The 23,862-nt window shown below is 47.7% G+C and overlaps 1 protein-coding gene across 1 annotated transcript in view; it reads right to left on the minus strand.

Moving 5' to 3' along the window:
* The window catches only part of CDH13 (cadherin 13), a 986,611-nt gene that overhangs the window by 528,153 nt on the left and 434,596 nt on the right, over nt 1-23,862 (minus strand). Inside the window, exon 4 of the mRNA XM_082712008.1 lies at nt 13,583-13,699. Coding sequence (XP_082568134.1) covers nt 13,583-13,699 — 117 coding nt within the window. The remainder of the gene's footprint in view (nt 1-13,582; nt 13,700-23,862) is intronic.

The raw sequence follows: 23,862 nt of genomic DNA on the forward strand, positions 1-23,862 counted from the left end.
TGGGCTTTCAGTGTCCCAATGAAGAAGAAAAGGTTGTGACTGGATAGCACATTGTCAGTCATCAGGGAGAGGTGGGAAATCTTAGTATAAAGAAGTAGCAACCAAGTTCCTCCACGTGTCCATGGAGTTTGACCACAGACGAATCCATTATTATGATTACATTATTATCACTATTATTATTATTATTATTATTATTCCAGTTCTACCCAAGGAAGGGCAGTTCAGATGTATGAGGGAATTCATCCTCACAGAGGGTTGAGAAACCACTATGGCTAATGTCTATATTTTTTAATAACATCTTGATCAGCAAATTAAAAAAGAGATTTGTTAGAAAATCCTTTGACTTGGTGTCTGTCTCTTGGGGTCCTAAACTTTTCATTCTTTGGCTTATAGAGTAACCTATTAGGTTAATTAAAACCTGTTGAAAACAATGAAGTCTCCCTGACTTTGGCCAAGAATTCCCATAAAACTGGCATAAACTGTCTCATCCTCATGATCTTGGGAGTGGGAGGAAGAAAGCTCTGTCACAGAGCCCACTCCCTTTGAATGGATACCAGAAGCCTGGACATACCGTATCAGGGCATATTCATCTTATATCTTCATATCATGAAGATCAACACAGATGGAGAACCAGTGATGTCCTCCAATCCTTGAGGGTGAAGGCAACAGGCTCTGGTGTGATCCAAAGACATGGAATGGGCCACTGTTATGGCTAATACTGACAGCTGTCACTACTGAGTCAGAGAGAAACTGGATATATTTTTCATTAGAAAAAAAAAAACAAATATGCCATCCACCCTGTTCCCACAATTCATTGTAGAGTCAGAAGAATGGGTTTAAAGCTCAGCTTCTCTAGAACCCATTTGGGCAACTGTTTGGCAGAATCCACTAAAACGGACCCAATAATCCCACGGTTAGGTATATACCCAACAGAAATATGTGTATATGTTCACGTCAAATACTATTTGTAATGGCCCCAAACTGGAAATGATCCAAATTTGCCTCCAGAGTAGAAAGGAGAGAGGGTGGTGTATTTAGGAAATGTGATACTATACATCTGTGATTCTATAGATGTACCTGACAAGAAAGACCGATCTCACCAGTCTAATGCTGAGCAAGAAAATTTAAAAAGCACAAAATATGTGCTGGGTGATTCCATTTATATTAGGTACCAAATGGTGAAACTAACTCATGGTTATAGAGGGGAGGGCTGGTTATCCTGGGGGGATGTGGGGTTCGTGCCTGGAAGGTGACACGAAGGGGCCTCTGGGGGCTGGTCATTTTGTGATCTGAGTGCTGAGTTCATGGGCATATCCTGTCTACTAAAAAAAATCATGGCGTTGGACACTTACGATTTTGCACTTTGGCGTCTATATATTACCCTTCAATAAAGAGTTTTACAAATCCTAGTTCCACTGCTCTGAGGCATCAGAGAAGTCCTCTAATCACTCCATGTCCTCCTCTGTAGAGGCCATGGGAACGAATTCCTCTGCGTGGAATTAGTGACGGGACCCACAATGCACAGAGCACAATGTACTTCTGGTCGGGTGTCACTTCTGTCAGTCGGAGAGGGGGGCAGCCCCAGTGAGGTTGTCTCTAAGGATGGGAAGGAGAATGTCAGAGAGCTGGTGGGGAACCGCAGGCGGAACCGGGAGCTGCTGGTGTTTTCCTCACCTTCCCAAGCACGCGTGGAACATATATTTCCAATGAGCTGTGTTGTTAATCCTCAGCAAGGCTGAGGAGGTACCGCCCCCGATGAAAGCTGCACAGCATAACGAGAACAAAGATGTTCTAGACCTGGGGAGTAGAAGTGGGGGGTGCCAGATGGGTGGAGAATACATCGGAGCAGGGGCAGAGTGGATTCAAGCGCGCCTCGGGGAGGAGAGAGTCCGTCAGAGGACTGTTTCCCAAGAGACGCTGTTAAACCAGCCCTTGGCTTTTGGATTCGAGTTTCATATCAGGTAACTATAGAGAATATATCTATATGCTACGTGTATGAATAATACATATACATACATGTACACACGTGCCCGAGTGCATACACATCTATGCAAAGATTTATGAATGGTGGCGGTCACAGCAATACGATTTACCCCCAGGAGATGCTAGAGGGAAACCGCTAGATGCCATTCACGGTGGATGCTATGCGGGTTTTAACCATTTCGTCTAATGCGCTCCTTTGGTCGTTGGTCAATCATGCGGCATCCTCCTCAAGATAATATTTTAAGTGCAAAACAAATAAACATTGGAAAACCAAGAGAACAGGTCTACCCGTGGACCCCCTTGGGATCTGTAGACCCGACATGAAGAACCCCATGCAGCCTTTCAAAATGCCACCGAAGAAGGACGTTTGAAGACACGAAAGATGTTTCTGAGATGTTGGTGAGTAGGACATCCGGGAATACAAGATGGCCCTGGGTGGGTACTGGGTGTTTAGGATAAAGTCTATCAAAGTGTGGGCCACAGAACCGGGAGCATCAGCAGCCCGAGGGTTGCGTGTGAGGACGGTGAGCTCTGAGGCCTCACTCCGGCCCTGGGGAACCCACACATTTGACGGGATGAGGGCAGGGAACCTGTGCTCTCACGAATTCGTATGCACTTTAGAGACTGAGAAGTACTGCTCTGAGGCCAACAGGAGTTACCTCAGGTTTGGAGGGACGGATGTTGGGGAGATTTTTTTTATAGTGTTTATTGTTAAGTATATATTTTTCTTTAAAGTTTTTATAATGAACATTTATTATTTTTAAAATAAGAAAAAAATTATGAAGACAGAAAGAAAAGCCAGATTTATTCCGTGGTACATTGGGAATGATTTCCAGATGCAAATAACAAAATAAAAGCACCACTTGCGAGGAATTTCAAGTTGTCAAATAAATGAACTAAAAATTGAGCAACACAGAGCCTGTGAATTGTGTATACTAATGCCTAGCCAAACATCAGCATTCAAAGGAGAAATTACTAAGAAGAAATGCATTTAGAGTGAATTCAAGGCTAGAAGGCCAACAGTGAACACAGCTGTTATGCATTTCTGAGCTGGAGGGAAAAAAAAAAAAAAAAAAAAAAAAAGATTTCAAAGCCACAGCCAGGAATGCCTGAACTAAAATCAGGAGGCACGGGTCTGGTAGGATCTGTGCTCATATCTGTGCTCACGGCGAAGGGGCATCTGAAAGTCTGGTGTCCCACACGCCTTGCTGGTGCAAAGGGAATCCAGTCCCCAGAAGACCGGCGGAGGGGTCCAGCCTATCTGTGCAACTCTGCACAACACACAGAAAGATCTGTCTGCCCTGGGAGCACTCCTGTCTCCCCTGGGAGCACTCCCTTCTTGCCCCATGAAGGGCCGCTCAGCAGCCTCAGTGAAGAGTGAACTTGAGCGAGGAGGATACAGCAGGCCCGCTGGTGTCATGGAAGGTCTACTGCCCCACAGCTCAAGCCTCCATCCAGGTGACATGGTCAGCATCCCACCAAGGCACAATGTTCCCAGCTAAGGGGGGTCTTCCTCCACCCCTCTTCCTCTCCATCCAACAACACTCTTCACCAAGGCTGCCCAGCTCTTGACTCAATGTCTTCTCTCCTGTCACCCGCCGCTTTCGGACCCAGGTTCCCTGCACTGCCCACCTGCTGCGGTCACTGCCTCCATCCAGGCCTCTCTGCTTCTGGTTCTCCCAGCCTACAGGTGTGACCCCGCATCCTGCCACCAGACTGTTCTTCCACAAATTACAGATCTGGTCCTGTCAGCCGCATTCAGTTATTCTAGACTGTCCAGATGCACGATGCTCTCTCTTGGCGCTAGACGTTGGATCACGCGCTTCCCACTGCCTGGAGAATTCTCTCCATGCCAACTTTACCTTGCCTACTGGTATGCGGCCACTTGGGACTTCTCTTGGGAATTATGTTCTCTGTCTTCTCCAGTTCTCCACACTCCCACGGCTCCCGATCATGGTCTCATCTGCCTGTTTACAGGTCTGTGTCTTCCGTAGTTCTGTGTCATTTGAGAGAGAACGCACGGGCAATAGCCAATGCAGTGTCTGGCCTATAGTAGTCGCTCAATAAATATTTCTGAGTTAATTCATTAATTCAGGCTCAGTTTTTCCACCTAGGAAGAGTATTTGCCTACCCAAAAGGCCTAAGCTGGGGCCCTTCCTCATCTCCAGATCCAAACACCCGGTGTGAGCCACCCACGGGCGGACCATTTAAACTTGCAACAAAGGGTGTTTGTGTCCAAGATTTTCCCCATTTCTGCACATAGAGGCAGGCCCAGCCCCACAATGAAGTGTCTCCCCTATAACCTCACTCAGAAGCCAGGGTTAGTTCTAAGCTAGAAAAGGAAATAAAGGTGAGTTCTTCCTTCCTCCCTCCGTGTCTTCAGAAAACTGTGGATGGGCCAGATTCTGACTCCATCCGGCTCTGCCTCCATCCTCTTCAGAGCTGGGATGAGAGGTCTGACCACAGAAGGGCCAGTCCATTCCCCATGGCACCTTGGGCCCTCGCCTTCACAGCCCTTATCAGCTGAGTCAGCTGTGGCCTCCTCGCTGAGAAAAACGGGTGGTGATATCTCTTAATTACACCAAAGATAGCCCTTTCAGCTTCCACTTTTCTTCTCGTGGCTCCTTTGAGCAGGGTTGTCAGTAGACATCCCAACAACAAACCAACAAATGTGGCCTCTGAAAGCAGTCCGCGGCTCTCCCTGCCTGGTGAAGCAAGCAGGTTTCTGCTTGTCAGCAGGTGGTCTTTTTGTTCAACTAAGACATGACCCCCAGCCTTGACTCAGTGTCCAAACATGCATGTCAAGTAGCTGTTTGTGAGGTTAACCTCACGGCTCCACACTTGGCAGAGGATTTTCTCTCTCCCTTCCTCATTTGCCACGTAGAATTGGGACAACTGTGATGGAACTTGTCAGCCCCCAGAGATGGACTTGGGATTTTTGTGCAGAGGAGCAGAGGTGTGGCGGAACTAAAAGAGCCCAGGTTCAAGGTCTGCTTCTCCTTTGCCCTGGCTGTGTGGCCTGAGACAAGGCACCTAATGTGATGCAAGGAGTAGAATGATCCCAAATGACCCCTGGTGCTCACCTTGGAGGAGAAACCCCAGGTAGGTGGGTAAACCACTTCCACAAGCTGGAAGTTCTACTCCAGCATGGCTCCCCATGAGGCCAGGGCATTCTCTGACCCACCCGGCCTCCCAATCTGTAGGTCGGTGGCAAGCCGATGCTAGCTCGGGCTTCTTTGTGAAAGTCAGGTGTTAAATATTCAAGAGGTTTGCAAGCCAGTAGCTTGAAATTGGTCACTGTAAGAATACTTTCACAGAAGGAAGGGCAAACGTTACTAATTGGGTCTTCCCTCCCCCTGCAAGAGCCTGTGGAATCGTAGACAATGTCTATAAATCTGGGTACCTGTGCTCAGGCTGCTGGACACCCCCAAAATTTGATTATCTGTCTACTGAAAGATCGTAGTCAAGCTGGCCTAAGATGGGGGAACTGTGGCAGCTGAGGGCCTCTCTGGCAAACCTAGATGGTGTTCAGCTCTCTGCCCAGGCCCTGGCATATCTCTCCTTAAGATGATGGGATTTTCATTTTTGGCTGACCCCTGGCTTCTACATGTTCTCTTTCTCCAATAAAACCTATTCCTTACCCCACGCCATGTGCTGTTTTGAAATCCATCCAGACCCCTGAGTCATGGCACGTGGTAATGCAGAAGGAGCTCAGCTTACACGACAACTCTGTTTACACCTGTCCTGCATGATTCCTAGCCTCGGTTCCTCAGTGGCACAATGGGCATCTAGTACTGGCTTCCTGAGGGTGTGTGTGGGAGTCCAGTGACAAATCACGTGGGCATGCTGTGCAAACAGCAGAGGCCCACAGGGACTCCACATTCACACATGGCACAGTGCCGAGCTTGGTGACTGGCCCTCAAGACTCCTAGGTTTGGGTCTTTGCATCGCCACTCTTGTAACTGAGTAACCTCAGGCACGTTGCTTCAGGTCTCTGATTTCAGTTTCCCCATCTGAGAAGTGGGTACAATACTTTGTGGGGTTGTCCTAAGAACTAACCAGGAATTCAGTTGGGGTAGGGGTGGGTGCCATGACTGGCTTAGATCCCGACACTTACTAGATGTTGGAGATGCTAGCTGAATTCAGAGACTCTTCAACTCTCCTGTCTCCAGGGTGCTAATTCAAGCTGAAATGCCAGATCCTTTAATGTTCACGAATAATTAAATATAAATTCAGTCCGAGGCCAAATGTACATAACGATAAAGCCCTGGGAATCTTTCAAATTGAGAACTGAAAGGATGATAAACTCAGGGCTAAAAATATTGCTTCCTCCATAGGCTCCGATGCCTTTATTTGCCGGAGGTATATCACGGAGGGCATTTTTGCATATGTATGTATTTGGCAAACAACCAAAACAACTCAATTATGTTTTATCATTAATTAAATTTTACAGAAAGAGGGCAACATTTGCTAATGGTGAATATATGCTTTTATTAGACTTTGTCAGAATAACTTGAAATTAAGTCTGTTCGGTTGTGAGTAAAGTTTTGAGGTTTTTTTTTTAATTTCAGTGGCTTTTAAATATTGTATGTATGAACAAATATGGGAATACAGCCTCGCTCTCCCTCTCTCTCCCCTACCCCCACACACCCCACACATAACCCATCAACATCATTTCCCACAATCTGCTAGGGGTACTTATGTGACCTGACATAATGGTTGACTGCCAACGCATTTACCTGCTAGCCTCACAGCCATTGTGGAAAATTAAAATTTGCTAGAAATATCCGGACCGATCATATAATGGTCTATTAATTCCATTCTAACAACAAACGGGGCTGTGATCACTTCAATCCGTAACCAGTGAATACCTTATCCAACCAGCCATGGGCCTAACCAGGATTCAAGTCGAAGAATATTTGGGTCCCTCCTGGGTGTTAGGCTGCGTGCTGTATCACTACACTTGAGGAGTTACAGTTAATACAAAGATAAGAAAAATACAAAAGAAACTGTCTTGCTGTTCCAATTGTGTTACATGAGCACAAAGAGGTCCAAACAATGTATAAAGGAGATCAAACAAAAATTCCCAGGGGGAGACTCTATCAAAAATGGGCTCTGGCTCACACTGCCCCAGAGAAATACAGTTTGAGCTAAATAAATACTTAAAAATTTTTTGGTAGCCACATAACAAATGAAGCCAAAAAAAACAACAAAAAAAGAGAGATTAATTTGAATCACACCAATGTATCCAAAATGTTTTTACCTCAACAGGGCTCGAGTATAGGGATAAACAGTGAGGTATTTTCTGCTCTTTGTGAGTTTGTACTACATTTTTGAAATCCTGTGTTTACAACACATTTACGTATCAATTTAGATATTATATTTCCATGAAAAGCATCTGACCTGTACTAAGATGAAAATTTAAGTTAAAAAGGTAGATTTCACATGGGAAGTTGTTCCAATAACCGAATCAAACAGTTTTAAAGTTTAAACTAACATTAGCTAAAATTAGATAAAATCTAAAAATGCAGCTCCCTGGTTGCCCTGGCTACACATCAGGTGCCCCAAGGCCACGTGTGGTTAGTGGCTATGATGCTGGGCAGTGTGCACAGAAATTTCTGGGAGGGTGTACATGGTCCACTAGGCAGTGAGGACATGTATGTAAATACACACATGCCCCGTGGAGAAAGGATGAAGGGGGTGTGTCCCAGGAAGAGGAAAGGGTTCAAAGTCATAGAAATAGGACAGGTGTATATACCCGTGGGCTTGATGAATGTAGAAATAACCTGGGCTAGTCAGTTCAACAAGAATTTTTGACTATTGAGCTCTGGACATGTTGGTCTCTCACATTCAGATTTCTATTCTACAGACCAGCCAGGACTAAGTTCTAGTTATTGAGCAACTTGGCTAGTTGTTTTTAAAAGGAGAAATGAAACAGCTGTAAATTTCTGGAAAGCGGCATGTAGTCAGACTTGAATAAAAAAAGTGAAACAGTGGATTTTAAAAGGGGTGGAGGGCTGATGGGGGCTACCCAGAATGAGTCAGGCAGTACGATGGGGCTGAGTCAACGTTTCAGTGGGAGGGTAAGATGCGGCAGTACTGGGGGTCCAGTTCCAGAATTCTAGCCCGGCTTCTGAGGACAGAGCTTGGCACCCATGGGTTCTCAAAGTGATGTGAATGACTCTTAAACGGAATAAAGCAGATTCAATTTTGAGACACCAGATTCCTTGGCACCTGTTCGCATAGGTGGGCATAAGCAGGGAGGTATAGATCACCTGGATGTGGGGAGAACCCTAATAAATCATTTGCTCGGAATTCTGAGGAATATTAGGAACTGCCATAAATTATCCTCATGTATGACTTGCATTCGTGACACAGCCAAAGCAGAGTCCTGGTTGAGTGGTTTTCATGATTTGGTCTAATGATCTATGTTGATTCCCCTTATGGAAAGCGCATGGTCCAATTACATATTTCTTCCATTCTGGGTTAAAGATGTCCTTCTAAAGGCCCATTCTACCAATTTATAGGGGATATAAAAAAAGGATTTTCAGTAAAATGTACTTTCATTGGTTTTGATGAAAAGGGTTTGTGATGAAAGTAGAATCTCTAATAAGCATTTCATAAATGACTTGTCTTTCAAACTTAATATAAAACAGAATAAAATACGTCTCCCAAAGACCTCCTTGCTGCCTCACAGATTTAAAGTCCCCTGCTCTCAATCAATCAGACCCAAGAACTCAAAAATCTCTAAAGACGCAATCAAATATTTATCAGTGAAAGTTGGTAAAACTAAGAAATTATTTATGGTCCAAATTTTGAAATAGTCACACTTTGAAGGGGGAGGGTAAAGCACATGTTGGGAACTACACATCTCTCTTTAGGGCATCCGCCCACAGGTCCTCGCTGCCATCTGGAATTCAGAAGCAGGAAGGACATCACAGGTTTGAGGCAGTGTGTTCACAATTGGGTCTTTAACCTGTTTTTCAGAAGCACTGAGAGAGATGATGGAAAAGCAGTCTCCGAATTCTAGTAATTTAGCCACTTACCAACGAATTAATTATTTGGAAGATAAATAAATTATGCATCAGCCAAAACTCTGTCTGACCCTTAGAGCTCCCCGTGTGGCCCTTCTGTCAATATACAGTTCTACGTGGCACAGCCTCAGCTAAGAACTCTTCCCAAACCCCGACCCCCTGAGAGTGGATTCACTCCCACATCCTGCTTTTGATGCCTTCACTCTGTAGTACAAGTCTCGTTTCTTTCAAGGAACTCAGGTGGTGACAAAATATGACAAAAAGAAAAAAGAAGAAAGAAAGAAAGAAAGCAAGACATAGACACTTAAGGTTCCATCCATCCTCCTGAAGCTCAAGACAAACAAACAAACAAAAAAATAATTTTGTGGCGGCATGCCAATTCCTGTGTGTTTTGGGATCATTTTGGACTCAGTTAAGATTAATTTTTTCCTAACATTGTATCACGAAATTTACAAACAGAGGAGAAGTTGAAAAAGGCTTTCAACGATCAACCTTACAGCCACCGCCTAGACTCTACCATGAACATGTTACTGTACTTGTTCTATCATCTGTCTATCCATTTACCCAACCCTCTATCCCTCTAGTGTGTGTGTGTGCGTGCGCGCGCGCACTTCAAACAATTAAATTTAATTTAATGCTGTTTTAAAGAAAGTCATTGTTAGCAGAGGCATTTCATTCCGTGAAAGAGAATTCTCAAATTGTACTTAGTAGTGCTGGGCAGGCAAGTTAAGAGCAGAGCCTATGAAAGCGCAAAGAGTGGAGGCTAGTTAAGAGCAGAGCCTATGAAATCGCAAAGAGTGGGCATGGAGCTCATCTCTGCTACTAAGTGACTGTGGGACTCCGGGCAGATGACTATCCCTCTGAGACTCATTACTCTCAGGAGGCACTTTGGAAGATGATCCTCATGGGGTTGTTATGATGAGAACTCAACATAATAGATGAAAGGTGCTTATACTTTAAAGTATTGGACAAATAATGCATTTGTGATGATTTTTTCCATTCTTCTGCAATCCCATGGGATTGATGCCTTTTGTCATTAACCCTCCAGCCCCTCATGCAGTGCCTTATACATAGCTGATGCTGCATATGCGCTTATTGATGTAAACTGATGTGAATTTCGGAGATTTTCCCACCTAGGATGCTGCGAGCACTTATTAATGGAGAGAAGCAAGTACAGTCAGCTTCAAAGGCACAAGACAAGAAAGTTAGTTCTGGAAATGAGATGGGAGCAGAAGACGAGACAAAGAAAACCTAGCCTGTAAAGCAGAAGTGTTTATATTAGGTTCAGTAAAGGAATGGAATCCATCAGTGCCCTGTCCCTTCCCTCGGATCTCATCTTTTTGGGGCATACCAGCAGACTTCCAGCTGTCTCCTCATGGCCTCAGAAGGCCCTTGTGCTCATGCCCAGGGCACAGGGAAGGCTGGTTGTGCTGGTGAGCTTACACCTTTGGGAAAGACCTTCAACCAAAGATGGATGGGTTGGTGTATAAATACCCCAGCTCCCTCCCCTGTGGCATGTGCTTACCACCGTTTCCTAGCATTTCCCCTTGGGATTGCCATGCAGTCACCAACAGACAGCCGGACAGCCGCAGCTGCCCTGATAAACAGGCCTCTCAACTGGTTCCTTTCTTTCCTCTCTCACCTCCTCATTCCTTACCTGTATTCTTTTCCTCTCCTAAATAAACTACTTGCATTTGAGTTCTTGTATCAGGGTCATCTTCAGGGGGAAACCAAAGTGACACACGTGTCTTTATGCTTTCATAACCCCAGAGTCCCTTCTTTAAATGGCATCCTGAAGTCTGATATGTGATATTTCAAAATTAGAGCTGCCTGACTCAGAGAGTTTGGGTGGGTGGGTGGGATTTGTTTCCTTTCTCTCCACCTCCCCGAACTCTCTGAAGACACCCGGATACTCTCTCATAGTTCAGCAGAGCATCACTTGGTTAGCTATTAGTGGAGTTGATGAAGGTAAGGCATAGGATATAAAGAAAAGGATAAGATGAATGAATAAAACCAAGCAGGGAAAAAGACGAAAGGAGTTCCTTCAAAGCATAGAAAGCACAGACATAGTTTTCACACAGCAGTACAGTTATTCACTACTTGGTGGTGCTCATGCTGTTGGTCCATAGCTCCCCTTAAAGTAGGACTGGTTTATGCCAGTGGTTTTCAACCCTGGCTGCCCATCAGAATCACCTGGGATTTGAAAAAAAATTCTGATGCTTAGACCTCACTCCTTGACCAACTCAATTGATCTTGCAAGGTGGAGCCTGGTGTCTGTATTTTAAGTGCCCCAGGCAACTCTGTTGTACGGTGGGGGTTGAGAACGCCAGGCTTACAGAAATGTCTAAAGGACAAGGATACAGGGGCACCTGGGTGGCTCAGTGGTTTAAGCCACTGCCTTCTGCTCAGGTCATGATCTCAGGGTCTTGGGATCGAGTCCCACATCGGGCTCTCAGCTCAGCAGGGAGCCCGCTTCCTTCTCTCTCTCTCTGCCTGCCTCTCCATCTACTTGTGATTTCTCTCTGTCAAATAAATAAATAAAATCTAAAAAAAAAAAAAAAAAAAAAAGAACAAGGATAGAAGTTGTGCCTCTGAAACTGTTCGAGGCAGAGTCTTGCAGACTTGAGGAATCTGGCCCTTGGGGAGTGCCACCCTTGGCTTCAGGGACACATACACAAGGACCATCACAGTGGTTAGGGCTTTCCAAAGGGTAGGGTACATCAACCCCACTGCTGCCTACTTGGAACAGCTCTGCTTCCTTCTGCATCATGTTCTGGACTCCTGGCAAGATTTTGCTTAAAAAAAGGTGCCTTTGATACAGTGGTAGTTTAAAATCACAAATATGGTGATTACCAAGACATTGGATTATTGATGGCTCTAATTTCCAACAGAAATAGATTTCTAATAGTCCAAGTTACCCTGACTTCTGGTCCAGATCACTCTAAGACAGCCCTCTTGACAGATCTCTCTGTGTCCACTCCTCCTGATCCCTTTGTTCCCACAAATCATCCCCTATGAGACAGCCAGAGGGTCTTTCAGCGCACACATAGGGTGACCTTCCAGTGGTTTCTTATGTGTACACAATGAAATCCCCACTCATCATGGTCTCTGGAGGCCCTATGACAGGCCAGCTTCTCTGACTTCAACTCTTACCACTCTCTTCCTTGCTTGCCTTATTGAACCCATCCAGACATTTTGCTCCCCAAATACACCTCATTTTTTTTCCCACCTGCAAACCTTTGCACATGCGGGGCCCTCTCCTAAGAATGCGGCTTCCCCAGATCTTTCCATGGCTGTCTCTTTCTCATTTTTCCAGTCAATCAAACAACAGGGTCTCCGACAGGCTTCTTGGCCATGTTTGTGAACTCTTCTGTCCCTCTATTCCCTGGTCTAGCCATTTAGTCTCTTTCTGAAGAGCTGTTTCTGCTCTTCACGGAATTTCTTATCCTTTGGAATTTTCTTGCTTATTTACGTGCTCATCAAAATATCTGTCTTTCCACTACAGTCCAAGCTCTATCATAGTCGGGGTTTCTGTGCTGTTCATACCAATAGTCATCCAGTCCCAATCTTGGAGTCTGCCATAAGACAGATGCTCCTTACTTATGTAATAAATGAATAAATAATCCAATAGCACCAGCCATTAAGGTCATTCATTGAACTAACCCACCACTGTTCAAAATCTGTGATGACCAAAAAATATCAACTGGTTTGAATTTGATTCTCCATGTTGGCTTTTTCTAGGGGGAGAGGATGTACCGACCGGGTCATCAGTATTTCTGCCCATTTAGCAGCAAACATTTCTTCCTGGAAAAGTTATTGCGCTGGCTCACGCAACATTGTTTTCTGGATCTGGTTAAGTTGATTTAGTTCTTTTGGACTGGTTTAGTTTTTAGAGGGTTGACCTAGTGGTGCTCCTGGACTTACACCTTTGAAAACCAAGATCTAGGGACTCCTGGGGGTCGCAGTCACTTGGGCGTCTAACTCTTGATTTTGCCTCAGATCATGATCTTGGGGTCGTGAGATGGAGCCCCACATTGGGCTCTGAGTCCCACGTGCAGCCTGCTTAACACTCTTTCTCCCTTTGCACTTCCCCCTGACTCTCTCTCTCCCTCTCTCTTGAATAAATAAATAAATCTTTAAAAATAAAAGAAGGAAAAGAAAGCTAGGATCTAAATTAAAAAGGCCATGCATGATCACACTGCTGTACTAGTAGTGTAGAGAGTATTGGGCTGGTGACCTGGACATGATCTTAAAAGCGACGAGGCTATTTAACCAAAGACATCTCCCAGACACAACTTTAGCACTGTTATCTGCCACGTAGCTCTCCAAAGCATGATATTCAAAGACGTTATTATTGGGTTTTTTTGTAAATGTTTTTTTGTTGTTGTTGTTTGATGGCCTTTTGTCACTCTCTTATTGGCAAAACCATCTGGCTAGTTACCATAGAGTAATAAAGACCGATTTCAGGGGGCCACCAAGACAATCACAGTCAGTCTGCCTCGAGTATGCGCTCCTCTTCATAAAAACATGCCTTTGTTATGTCATTTGTCTTTTGTCTGACTTACCTTGCCAACATCTCGTGGGAAAGGTTGTCTCTGATTCTCTGGAATTAAAATGGGAGATACCACAATGGACCTCTTTTGTCTTGGGACAGGAGAAGTTCTTGCAAATTTAAATATATCCTAAAAGAGAAAACAACAAAACCAGTTGACTAAAATCCCCCACGGAGAGAATGTATGAGTCTGCTCTGAGCTATAGTTCCTTTGTTGTGAAAGCATACAGCTGTTTGGACATTGTTAATTTTATTCTATCAAACCTCATTAGCGTTAGCAAGTACATCGTTAGAATCATAGTAAAGCTGACATTGTGATTCACAATAACTATCATTAAGCTCTTTAATCCCATCTTCTGAATCATTCTATTCCTCATGTCTGTGTTGATTTATATGCCCTTCAGTGTTTGTGGATTCCAGCTCTTAATCTGCCCAGCGAGGAGACTACTCACCTGGTCACTAACCCACAAAACCCGCTGGATATAAAAGTGACTCTCCTCATGGCCAACTGCAAGGTCCTTACACTCACAAATGAACAGAGATGAAGGGATAGTCACAGAAGTCCAGACGAGGTCAGGCATTATGGGGACTCCTGGTGGATGTTTTCTCGAGGACTCTTCATTGTAACTGTTGGGATGCACTACCAATATGCTCAAAACTTTGACGACGAGAACAACACTGTCCAATTTCTGCCTTATCTGTAATTTACCTATTCAATGACACAAATATGTGCCAAAGAGGAAACTTTGTATCATAATTTAAGTGAAGTGATGAAGTGCCAGTATTGCTTTCCATAAAAAGCAGGAAACCATGAAAATAAACATATTAGAGACTGAATGATGGTATTCAATTCGAAGTGGAAACTCGAGGGCAAAAATAAGCTCCTCTTTGTCTTTTTAAATTTTAAAAAAAGATTTATGTATTGATTTGAGAGAGGTCAGGGAGGGGCAGAGAGTCTCAAGCAGAATCCTTGCTGAGAGCAGAGCCCGATGTGGGGCTCGATCTCACCACCCTGAGATCAGGACCTGAGTTGAAACCCAGCATCTGATGCTCAGCCAACCACAGCACCCCGGTGCCCCAAAGATCTTCTTTTTAACAAGGAGAAAAGAAAGGCGTAGTGGGGCATGAAAAGGTTGTTAGCACCAAGCTGAGGATTTCCCCCTGATCTGATCAGAGAACTGAAAAGGGAATATCATGTTCAGTACATAAACCAGTCTCGGTCCATGCTACCTGCTCACCGAAATTATGTTATATACCATCAAGTGTAAGCATCTCAAACTTTGGACAACACGTCCCTCCCAAAATCATGTGGCAAATGGTATTTAAATACCATCACTGATCCATGCCCCGCAAATGTATGCGTGTATATGTATGCGTGTGCGTGCGTGTATGTGTGTGTTTTAAAGGAAAATCTATATAAGAAAAGTTAAACAGGAAGCCAGACCAACTAAGGCTAAGAAGGCTTCTATAATGTTTCTCTAGATTTTGGTGGGGGTGTAATTTGATGGTCCTCTTGTGGAAAGCAATCAGGCAATATTTATTGGAAATCTTACAAATGTACATAGCCCTTCACCTGGTAATATCAGCCCTAGGAATACATTCAAATGCTAAATTCGAGAGAAGAATAAAATAGCATGCAGAAATGTATTCAGCAAGACATTATTTATAAAGGGTAAGAATGGTAAACAACCCAAATGTTCAATGCGAGGCGAAGTTGAATTGGGGGCCCATCAGCAGGAGACACTCTTAGATAGTTAGCAGTAATGCCGTCTAGAGGAACAGGTTCTAACCACGACTACCACCTTCAGCTGCTTCCACAATCGCCAGCACAGACTACTCTAATAATAACAATTTCTCACGTGTGCCCTGGACAATCCGCTGGGCACATTACACGTGTCCACTCTCATATGTGCAATTAAGTTCTCAAGTAAACCTTATCCCTCCTCGACTGATGAGGAGTACCAAGTTCAGAGAGACGATGCGACTTGCTCGATGCAGAAGCGAGCAGGGAGAATACGTAGGATAAAATACGTAGGGAAGCACAGGACAGCATATTGGGCACCTCCTATCTTACATAAACTATAGGGAGCGTAGAAGAATAACATTTAAAATCTCGATGCATGAGTGCAAATAAAGACTATTTGGTTTCTGGGAAGACCGAATAATTACTATTCAGGTAAAGACAGAAAACTGGAGGGGTGTGTGTGTAATGGAGGGAAAATAACAAGGGTTGGAACTGTAACAACAAACCCACGTGTCCAACCAACCACCACCAACAAAATAAGGCAGCCCCCCCCCAGGCAAAATGCAGCGTAGAGAAGGACAGAATGGAACAAACAATGGTAAGACAATGAAAAGCACAGTGGATTATATCCGGGGAACGGTGATGTGCACAACATCTGTGAAGATTCTGTCGGTTTGCAGAGGGAATGACAAAGGAATAGAAAATATGTAAAATACGTACAACATATAAATCTCATTTACAATGAAAGAAATCTTGAGGTTTAGATGAGAGAATGCCTCAGCAAGCACTATGAAAAGACTTAAAGTTCGATGCAGGTAGGAAGAATGGGTGATTTGGCCCCGTGACCCGGCAAAGGCAGGCTTCGGTTCATGATGACGATATGTGTAGATGTCTCGAAAGTCACAAAAAAGCACACCGTGTCATCAAGCACAAACTTCCCACTGTTTATAGTAGAGGGCTGATGGGTGTTTGCAGGTCTGTGGATGGGTGAGACTTTTGTCCTCATGGGGACCGAGGGGGTCAGGCTCCTGAGTCCCCGTCCCTACAGGTGGTGGCCTCCCCGCTCACCAGGGAGCCAAGCCTGCGGTGGCCAGTCCCTGTCCCCAGCTCTCATGGCATCCCAGAAGCTTAGTAACCGCTGTGTCAGCCCTTGGGTCTTAAGTGCCTAAGAAAAGACGCAGGCAGCCCTGAGCCTCAGAATGGCAGCAGCACATGTGCAAGGGAGCGGGGTAGAGGTGGGAACGGCTGATTTGAGAGACACTTCCGTGTGCATCAGAGAGCTCTCCACGGTGGGCACGGTCAGGAGTCCCGGGACCGGGCCGTGCTGTGTCTCCCAGCCATTTGCTTTACGATGACAAGGACCTCAGTAACTATTTGTCCTTGGCTGTGTTTTCATGTCAGCGGCTCTGTTTCTGTTTTTGTCTGTGACTTACGTGTAAATCTACAACTACGTGTTTGTAGACAGATGCCTACCTCGATCCTTGCCTCCGCATCTAACTTTGATCAGGTCTGTGCTAAACGGCTTGCTTGCGGGCTCTGAAGCCGCGTGTTTCCGTGTGACGGGGACAGCGTAGGAGCCAGAGCATCGGATGTGACTGATAATCATACACCTTGTGCAGATCTAGACGGGTGTGCTGTGCGATCGTGTTTACGCCCGACGGTGAGCGCTTGTATCTGTCAGTCCGGGGTGGGAAGCCTCTGAGTGCACCAGGCTGGGGGGAACCTCAAGAAAGCTGAGGGGATAAAACGAATGTGACCGACCGAGGAGCTGCTTCTAGAAGCGGAAGAAGCTTCTAGAAGGAGAAGAGACAGGATGTGGGAAAGAGTGGAACATCAGGGTAAAGGAGCGGCCGTGTAAGGATTTCCTGATTTCTGATGTAGCCGTTACCCAGACAGCGGGCAAAGAGGAAAAAAACAAAACAAAACAAAACAGCAGTTCTGGGCACAGGTGCTGTGTGCGGGCGACTGTGGGGCTGTTGGGCATCCAGCAGAGACTTCTGCAGGGCACGTAAAGCGTTGTCTTTGGGAGGGAGCGATGAATGAGGGAGAGAGATGTCACCGTCACCCACGGACGAGGGGAGCCGGGTGGGAGGGAGACGCTGATACCGCCCGGGTTACGTCGAGAGAGAAAAGGGAGGGGCTCAACCATTGGACGGGTTTCTAAAAGGCCAGTAAAAGCCCCGGAAAGGTTAGGCGGCACAAAGGAGGGCACCAGAAGGATGAAGAGATGACAATGTCAAGCAGGACGGATCGCGTGGCCACATCACACAACGCAGACGTCCCTCCAAAAAGCCAGATACCGTAAGGAGCCCTTTGGGCTGGACAAGGAGTGGGTATTGATGTTAGAAAGAGCAGCGTCGCGGCGTGTTAGGGTCGCGAGTCACAGGGATCCATGGGAAGCGGGGGCTCTGGTGCCGAAGGAAAGGGGAGACGCGGGAAGAAGTCTGTCCCGTGAAAGGGGAGGCCAGGCGGCGTGCTGGGCGCGCCGAGGAAAGGGCTCGTGGGAGGAAGCCGCCGCGTGGGGTGAGCGCAGGGGACAAGGGATGGGGGCGCGTGCCCGGGGGGACAGGAGTGGCTCCGCAGCTGTCAGCCCAGGTGGGGAGGACGTTAACTGCCTTCCCCGAGGACAGAGAGAGGTTAAGGGGGATTTCTCAGCTGTAAAGGAGGGCAGAGAAGTGAACAGTGGGCTTTATCAATACCGGGACACGGATTCGAGGACATGAGGACAAGCCGCTCAGTCCCTTCTGTGCGTGAGTCATTCAGCCGTTGGTGGCTTAAGGCCTGATCTTAACACAGACACACGTGACACAGTCTCCTCTAGATTCCCAGGCTCTCCAGACACCCGCACGCTACCATCAAAGTTCTCACCAGCAGCAAACGCGTATGCACACCTGCACGTGTACACACACACACACACACACACACACACACACACTCATGGATAGTTACACATACAACAGCCTCACATGACAAGCCTAAACCCAAGGACACATGGGACACACACACCGCACCTTCCTGCTTCAAACCGAGGCAGTTTTCTCAGCCACAGGGACACACACGCGGGCGTGAGCCTCCCGTGGGACCCTCCCCGTGGCCCCGAAGTTGCTGGACGATGATCTTCTGCATCCGAGAGCCTGGCCCAGGAGGTGGAGGTCTGCAGCAGCCTCGTCCAATCTCGCTCAAGGCATAGGGGCAGAACCGTGTCCTGGGGGAGACTCGCTCATGCAGGGCTTTACCACAGGGGAAATGTCCCCTTCCAGAATGTCTCGCATCTCCTGGGGGCTCGCTGGAGCCTTTGTCTTTCTGCTGTAGGGTGTCTGGGTTTACAGCCCCATTTGCTTTCTTCTCTGCTTCTCAATCTCAGGGGAGACTGGCGGTGTGTCAGAAGGAAGTTTCACACTCCCCGAGGGTGTCACGTCACACAGTGGAGAGAGCATGCTGGAAATGGGGGGAGGGGACCCCCGTCACCGTGGCCAGGGCAGGGGCTGGGGGCCGGGAAAGGAGGAACGAAGTGAAAAATGTGAAAAGGGGAGGAAGACGGGATTCATATCTATCCATTCATTCATTCACTCATTCACTCATTTCTTCAAATACTTCCCGTGGAGCCTTCCTCTCTGCCGGGAGTCATTCTAAGCATCTGGGAAAGTCCAGGGAACAAGAGAAACCTGGGCCCTGGGCAGCTCCCCTTCTGGAGCGGGGAGCGAGACGAGCGGACCAGTGGCCTGGAGCACCAACAAGCGGGGGGCCTGAGGGTGTGCAGGGGGGCGGCTGCTGAGGGCAGCCGGAGGGAGGCAGCCTGCTTGACCAGAGCAGGGGGAGGAACGCAGGGAGCAGCAGGGGGCGGAGACCTTCTTGGACTGTGAAAGGGATCTGAGAAGCTGGCGGGCTGCCCTGTAGCCCACAGGGGGCCTCTGGCTTCTATTTTGCATGAGGTGTGAGTCTTGGGGGTAGAGGTTTAAGCGGAGACGTGACAGGAGCCCACTTACAATTCAAAAGACACATATGCAGGCCGCTGTGTGGGGAACAGACTTATGGGGGAACGTGAGGTTGCTCATTTGTCGCATTTCTTCCTTTTCCCAACCCGACCTCCACAGGGCAAGAGGTTCCTGGGAAAATGCACGTCTGAGTATTTGATCTGGGGAAAGGCAGAGCCGGAGTCGGTGTGCGCTCTTCCTTCCCACGGCATGCTGAAAGTCTTCTCGAGGTAGAATTTAAGTACCATCCAATTCACCCATTTTCATGTGACGATCAGGACATTTCCAGAGTTGAGCCATCATCACCGCCAGCTAATCGTAGAACATTTCCATCACTCTGAAGGACAGCTGGTGCCCACAGGCTACCCCAGCTCTGCGTTCTCTCTGTACACATCTGCCTTCTCCCTACATTTCAGAAGAGGGAATCACAATACACTTCCACAGTGTGGCCTCGCCTCGATGGTGTGAGGACCGTGAGGGAGAAAGGGACGGAGCCGACTCCCAGGGTCCCTCCCACCGCACTTGGGGTGGACGCCACCCCAAGGAAGCAGTGAGACTTGAGAGGAACAACCTTATTCCCTTCACCCCGAACCCGAGGCCAGAAAGTAGCGTGGACCTATCTTGCCACCTGTCAGAGGATCTCCCTGAGCCAATACTCACACGGGCTGGAAGGGACCAGAGGACTCGGGCCTGGCGTCCCCCAGCCCTTGTTCTTGTATCGGGTAATAAACGAGAGGGAGAAACAGCACCAACTCAGGGACGAAGCCACAAACGTCTGCCTTTGTTCTCTCTCCTACCGCTGTGAGTTCTGGCCAAGTCCTGTGCTGGGAGGAGAGATTTCGTTCAGGCGACGCACTGCAGGAGTGCGGAGCAAGCGAGAGCCGCGGAGCAAGCGAGAGCCGCGGAGCAAGCGAGAGCCGCGCCACCCGAGACCTGGTGGTCCGCCGGGCCCTGGGCCTGGACAGTGTTGGAGATCACGGTGGGAAGGTCAGGTGTACTGCTGGGCCGAGAGGGGCCTTTACGGGGTTCATGCGAACGGGTGATGTTTTGGGGGTTTGAATGGCACGTCCGGTTAAAGGATCCTGAAGATTATTCCTTTGGAGGGTTTGAAGTCTGCATTCCAAACTGTAGTCACCTGGCCTGTTCCTTTCTCATCTTTCTAAGCCAGAGATTTACTTGGCAACCTTGTCCTGGACCCACCAGGCCCGTGTAGCAAAGACTGCCATTTACGGAGTAGGGACGAGCCGGGTACCACGCTGGGCACCGGTACCAGTGTCCCATTTAACCCATCCCACAGCTCCTAGGTAGAACCACTACGCCTATTGGCATGAGGCTCAAAGATGCAACCGACTTCCCCAAAGTCACTTGGGTCTTGATCGAAGCACGGGGGAACTCCAGCATCTGCAGCTCAGGGCCCCTGCTCTATGCGCAATGCTGCTGTCTCCACAGGCCCAGCCGGTGCCCACCTTGACCAAGAGGCCTGCGTCCGCACAGAGCTCCTTGGCCCTGTTTACCTGAGTATACTGCAGAATCACGACTCTGCGTGTGCCGAGGATAGACCACACATCTCTGGCAGCCTCTGGCTAGAAGGATCAGCTACTGATACTGCAGGGGGACAACTTAATTGTCTGCAAATTTCTGCAAATGAATGGAACTGCAGAAATCAATCTCCAATTTATTCCATTTTTGCAGCTGATCTCATGGCGCTGCAAGCTGCCAGGAGGAGGCTTCTCTGCCCCTCTGTTCCCATTCTGCATTCAATCAGAGGCACCGTTCCGCCAGCTTTGCTGTACCTGGGGCGAGACTTAAAATTTGCTTTATTAACTCCTGGGGCTGAAGTTTGCCTACTTAAGGAAGAAACAATCAACAAACATCAAACTTTCGGCAGCGAACGCGGGAGGCTTGAGAGCCGGGACTCTGAGGACAGCTTGCTTTGTTGACTATCTCCCTGACGTTCTGGAGGCCGGATGTCAGCGCAGCTGTCACCCGCCGTGGGCTCCCTGCACAGAGTCACGGTGACAGTGACATGGGGTGGTCTGGAAACTGCCCATTAGTCCCGCACACTCCCCTCGTGTTATGGCAACGGGCGTGACAGAGCTCGTTTGCAAAGGCGGGTCGAAGGGGAAGATGATGAGAAGAGACGCCACAGGGTAGAGTAAAGCCCATCGGCTCTTGTAAGTTCTGCCGCGCGTGCTTCTCGGGCTGCTGCTCTGCAAACAGAAGTGGGCACAAGCCATGGTTTTCTAGATGCCCGCCTGCTTTCCGAGAAGGGGCTGCCCGTGCTCTCAGAAACAATTTCTCCAGTGACGAAGGCCACCTGTCAGAGACTTTGGGGTTGGCCGGTCTTACAGGAAACCTTGCAGCGGAAGGACCAGTGTCAGGACCTCTGAGTGATGAGCACCAAGGAAGCAACGTATTTCCAAAGGTAACGGGTATGACAGCCGTTCCTGTCGTCACGGGTGTTTGGGGTGGAAGAGAAACGGCTTTGCCCAAAGTGTCAACGGAGGAAAGGACGCGTCAAGAAAAGAAGGATTCGTCGGAGGAATTTGCCGTTTGAATGGTGACTCCAGAATTCTCTGTCTAGCAGCCAGGAAGATCTTTTAAAACATCCCCCTTCCCCTTCCCCTTCCCAACTGCAGACGTGCTTCCCCTTGTCAGAGGATGGGGCCTCCAGGGCTGCCCACACCCAGGAGGGCAAGCAGGTTGGGCTCCGGAAGACACTACTGACCTCAGGAGGCCTCATGCCGTCCAGGTTCTGCTTCGGCTACACAAGCCGTGCCAGGATCCGCAGGTTGTAAACACTTAACTGAGGGCTTTTCCCCTAGCAGTGCTCCTTCCCAGCCCTCCCCTCTGGTGCCTGATTGACAACCCCCCCAACCCCCTCAACCACAAACCCGCCATCCTTCCACGCTCAGCTTAAACACCAAGTCAAGTCACCAGACTCTTAGCTATGGGGATCGCCTGCAGCTTGCCCTTTCTACTCAGAGTCTGGCTCTCAGCTTCTGACTACACATCCCCCCAGGGCCATCATCGCATCGATGTCTGTCTGCTCCGGGAGGCTACGGGCCCCAGGAGGGCAGGCACCATGCCTCCCTGGTTTGTGAGTGTGTCCCCTGGTGCCCGGCACAAGGCCAGGCACATAGCAGATGTCCAAAAGGCGTTTTTTAAAAGATAGTACTAAATTCAAAAATTATTAAATAAATCTAGGGTTACTGTAAGAATTAAGGTAATCTAGGTAATGGGTGTAGCACAGTGTGTGGTTTAGGGTACTTGCTCCACGGTTGTGTCTAATAAGTAAATAAGAAGGAGGTCTAGGACTCCTTTTTAAATTTCCTCTTCCCTGTGGAAATCTGCTCTCGACAACAGTTATTACGACCACTTTCAGTTTGGACTTTTTCCTCCTAGAGTGCTCCGTGCTTGGTGAAGTGACGGAATCTATAGAAATTTTTCGGAAGGTCCACCCCTTGGAGCGCTCAGCAGAAGACCGTTGCTTTCTGGAAGAAATGACAAGGAGGCTGAGCCGGGAAGGCCACGCGGACTTCATGCAGGTGGACGGACAAGGAGGAGGAAAGGCTCCAGGCCTGGAGGACGCACGTGAGCAGACACAGAAGCAGGAGGAGGCCAGAGACCAGAAGGGCTGGGGAAGCGGGAGGTAAGGCTCAAAGGAGCCCCGGAAGAGGCGGGAAAGGGAGAGCGAGCAGACCTGGTCCACAGGATTGTTGTGAATCCCGAGGGCCCTGAGAAGCCCCTGAACGGTTCTCAGCAGAAGTCTGGGATCTGACCGTCCCGTTGACTCTGCCTTATCAGAGCTGAGGAGCCGTCCCTGGAGAACACATTTTCTTAAATGGGTTTTCTTTTCTGCTACCCTAAGCCATCGCTATATTTGAAAAGTTGAACTTAAAAATCAGACACGAGTAAAACGGCACTACCCGCTCCCCCCCACGCACACACGCATTCTACCACTTGCTCTAAAATGTCAACTTCCTCACATTTGGACGGCTAGTTAAAAAATAAAAGAAAAGCATATGCTTTGGATGAAAATTTGCCAAACCACACTTCCAAAACGCAACCGCCTCCAAAATATTTCATGAATCTCGCAGGACCAATAACAACACAAAGCAGGACTTGCTAGTTTCATTGGAGGTGAAAAATGTTTTAAACATATTTAGATTCCTCAGTCAGAGGTCCGTTCAACCGCGCGTGATGGTGATGGGGGTATAATGGATACAATTTCCCTCTGTCTGCTCTGGCATTGATAAAATATTCATGTTAAATAGCTATTCTGAACACCTGAAGGCGTCTTGCTGCGTTTTACAGATGGACTTGTTTTTCTAATACACATATGTACTCCTGTCTCAACAGCTGTATTAACCTGAGTATGTATTCTAAATGTGTGAGCACGTACCCCAGATCCCATGCTTTCTGGTCTGCGTGAGCTCATAAATTGGTGAGTGGCCTTTAAAGAAAGCCCCCCTTAGGAAACCCACATGTGGAAAAAGAATTCTTTTCAATTCAGTGGGTGTTTATTGGGTGTTGGCTACGTGCTTCCCCCCAAGGAAGGTCCATCGTAAAGGG

The sequence above is a fragment of the Mustela nivalis genome (genome assembly GCF_964662115.1).
Source record: "Mustela nivalis genome assembly, chromosome: 18".
Taxonomy (NCBI): domain Eukaryota; kingdom Metazoa; phylum Chordata; class Mammalia; order Carnivora; family Mustelidae; genus Mustela; species Mustela nivalis.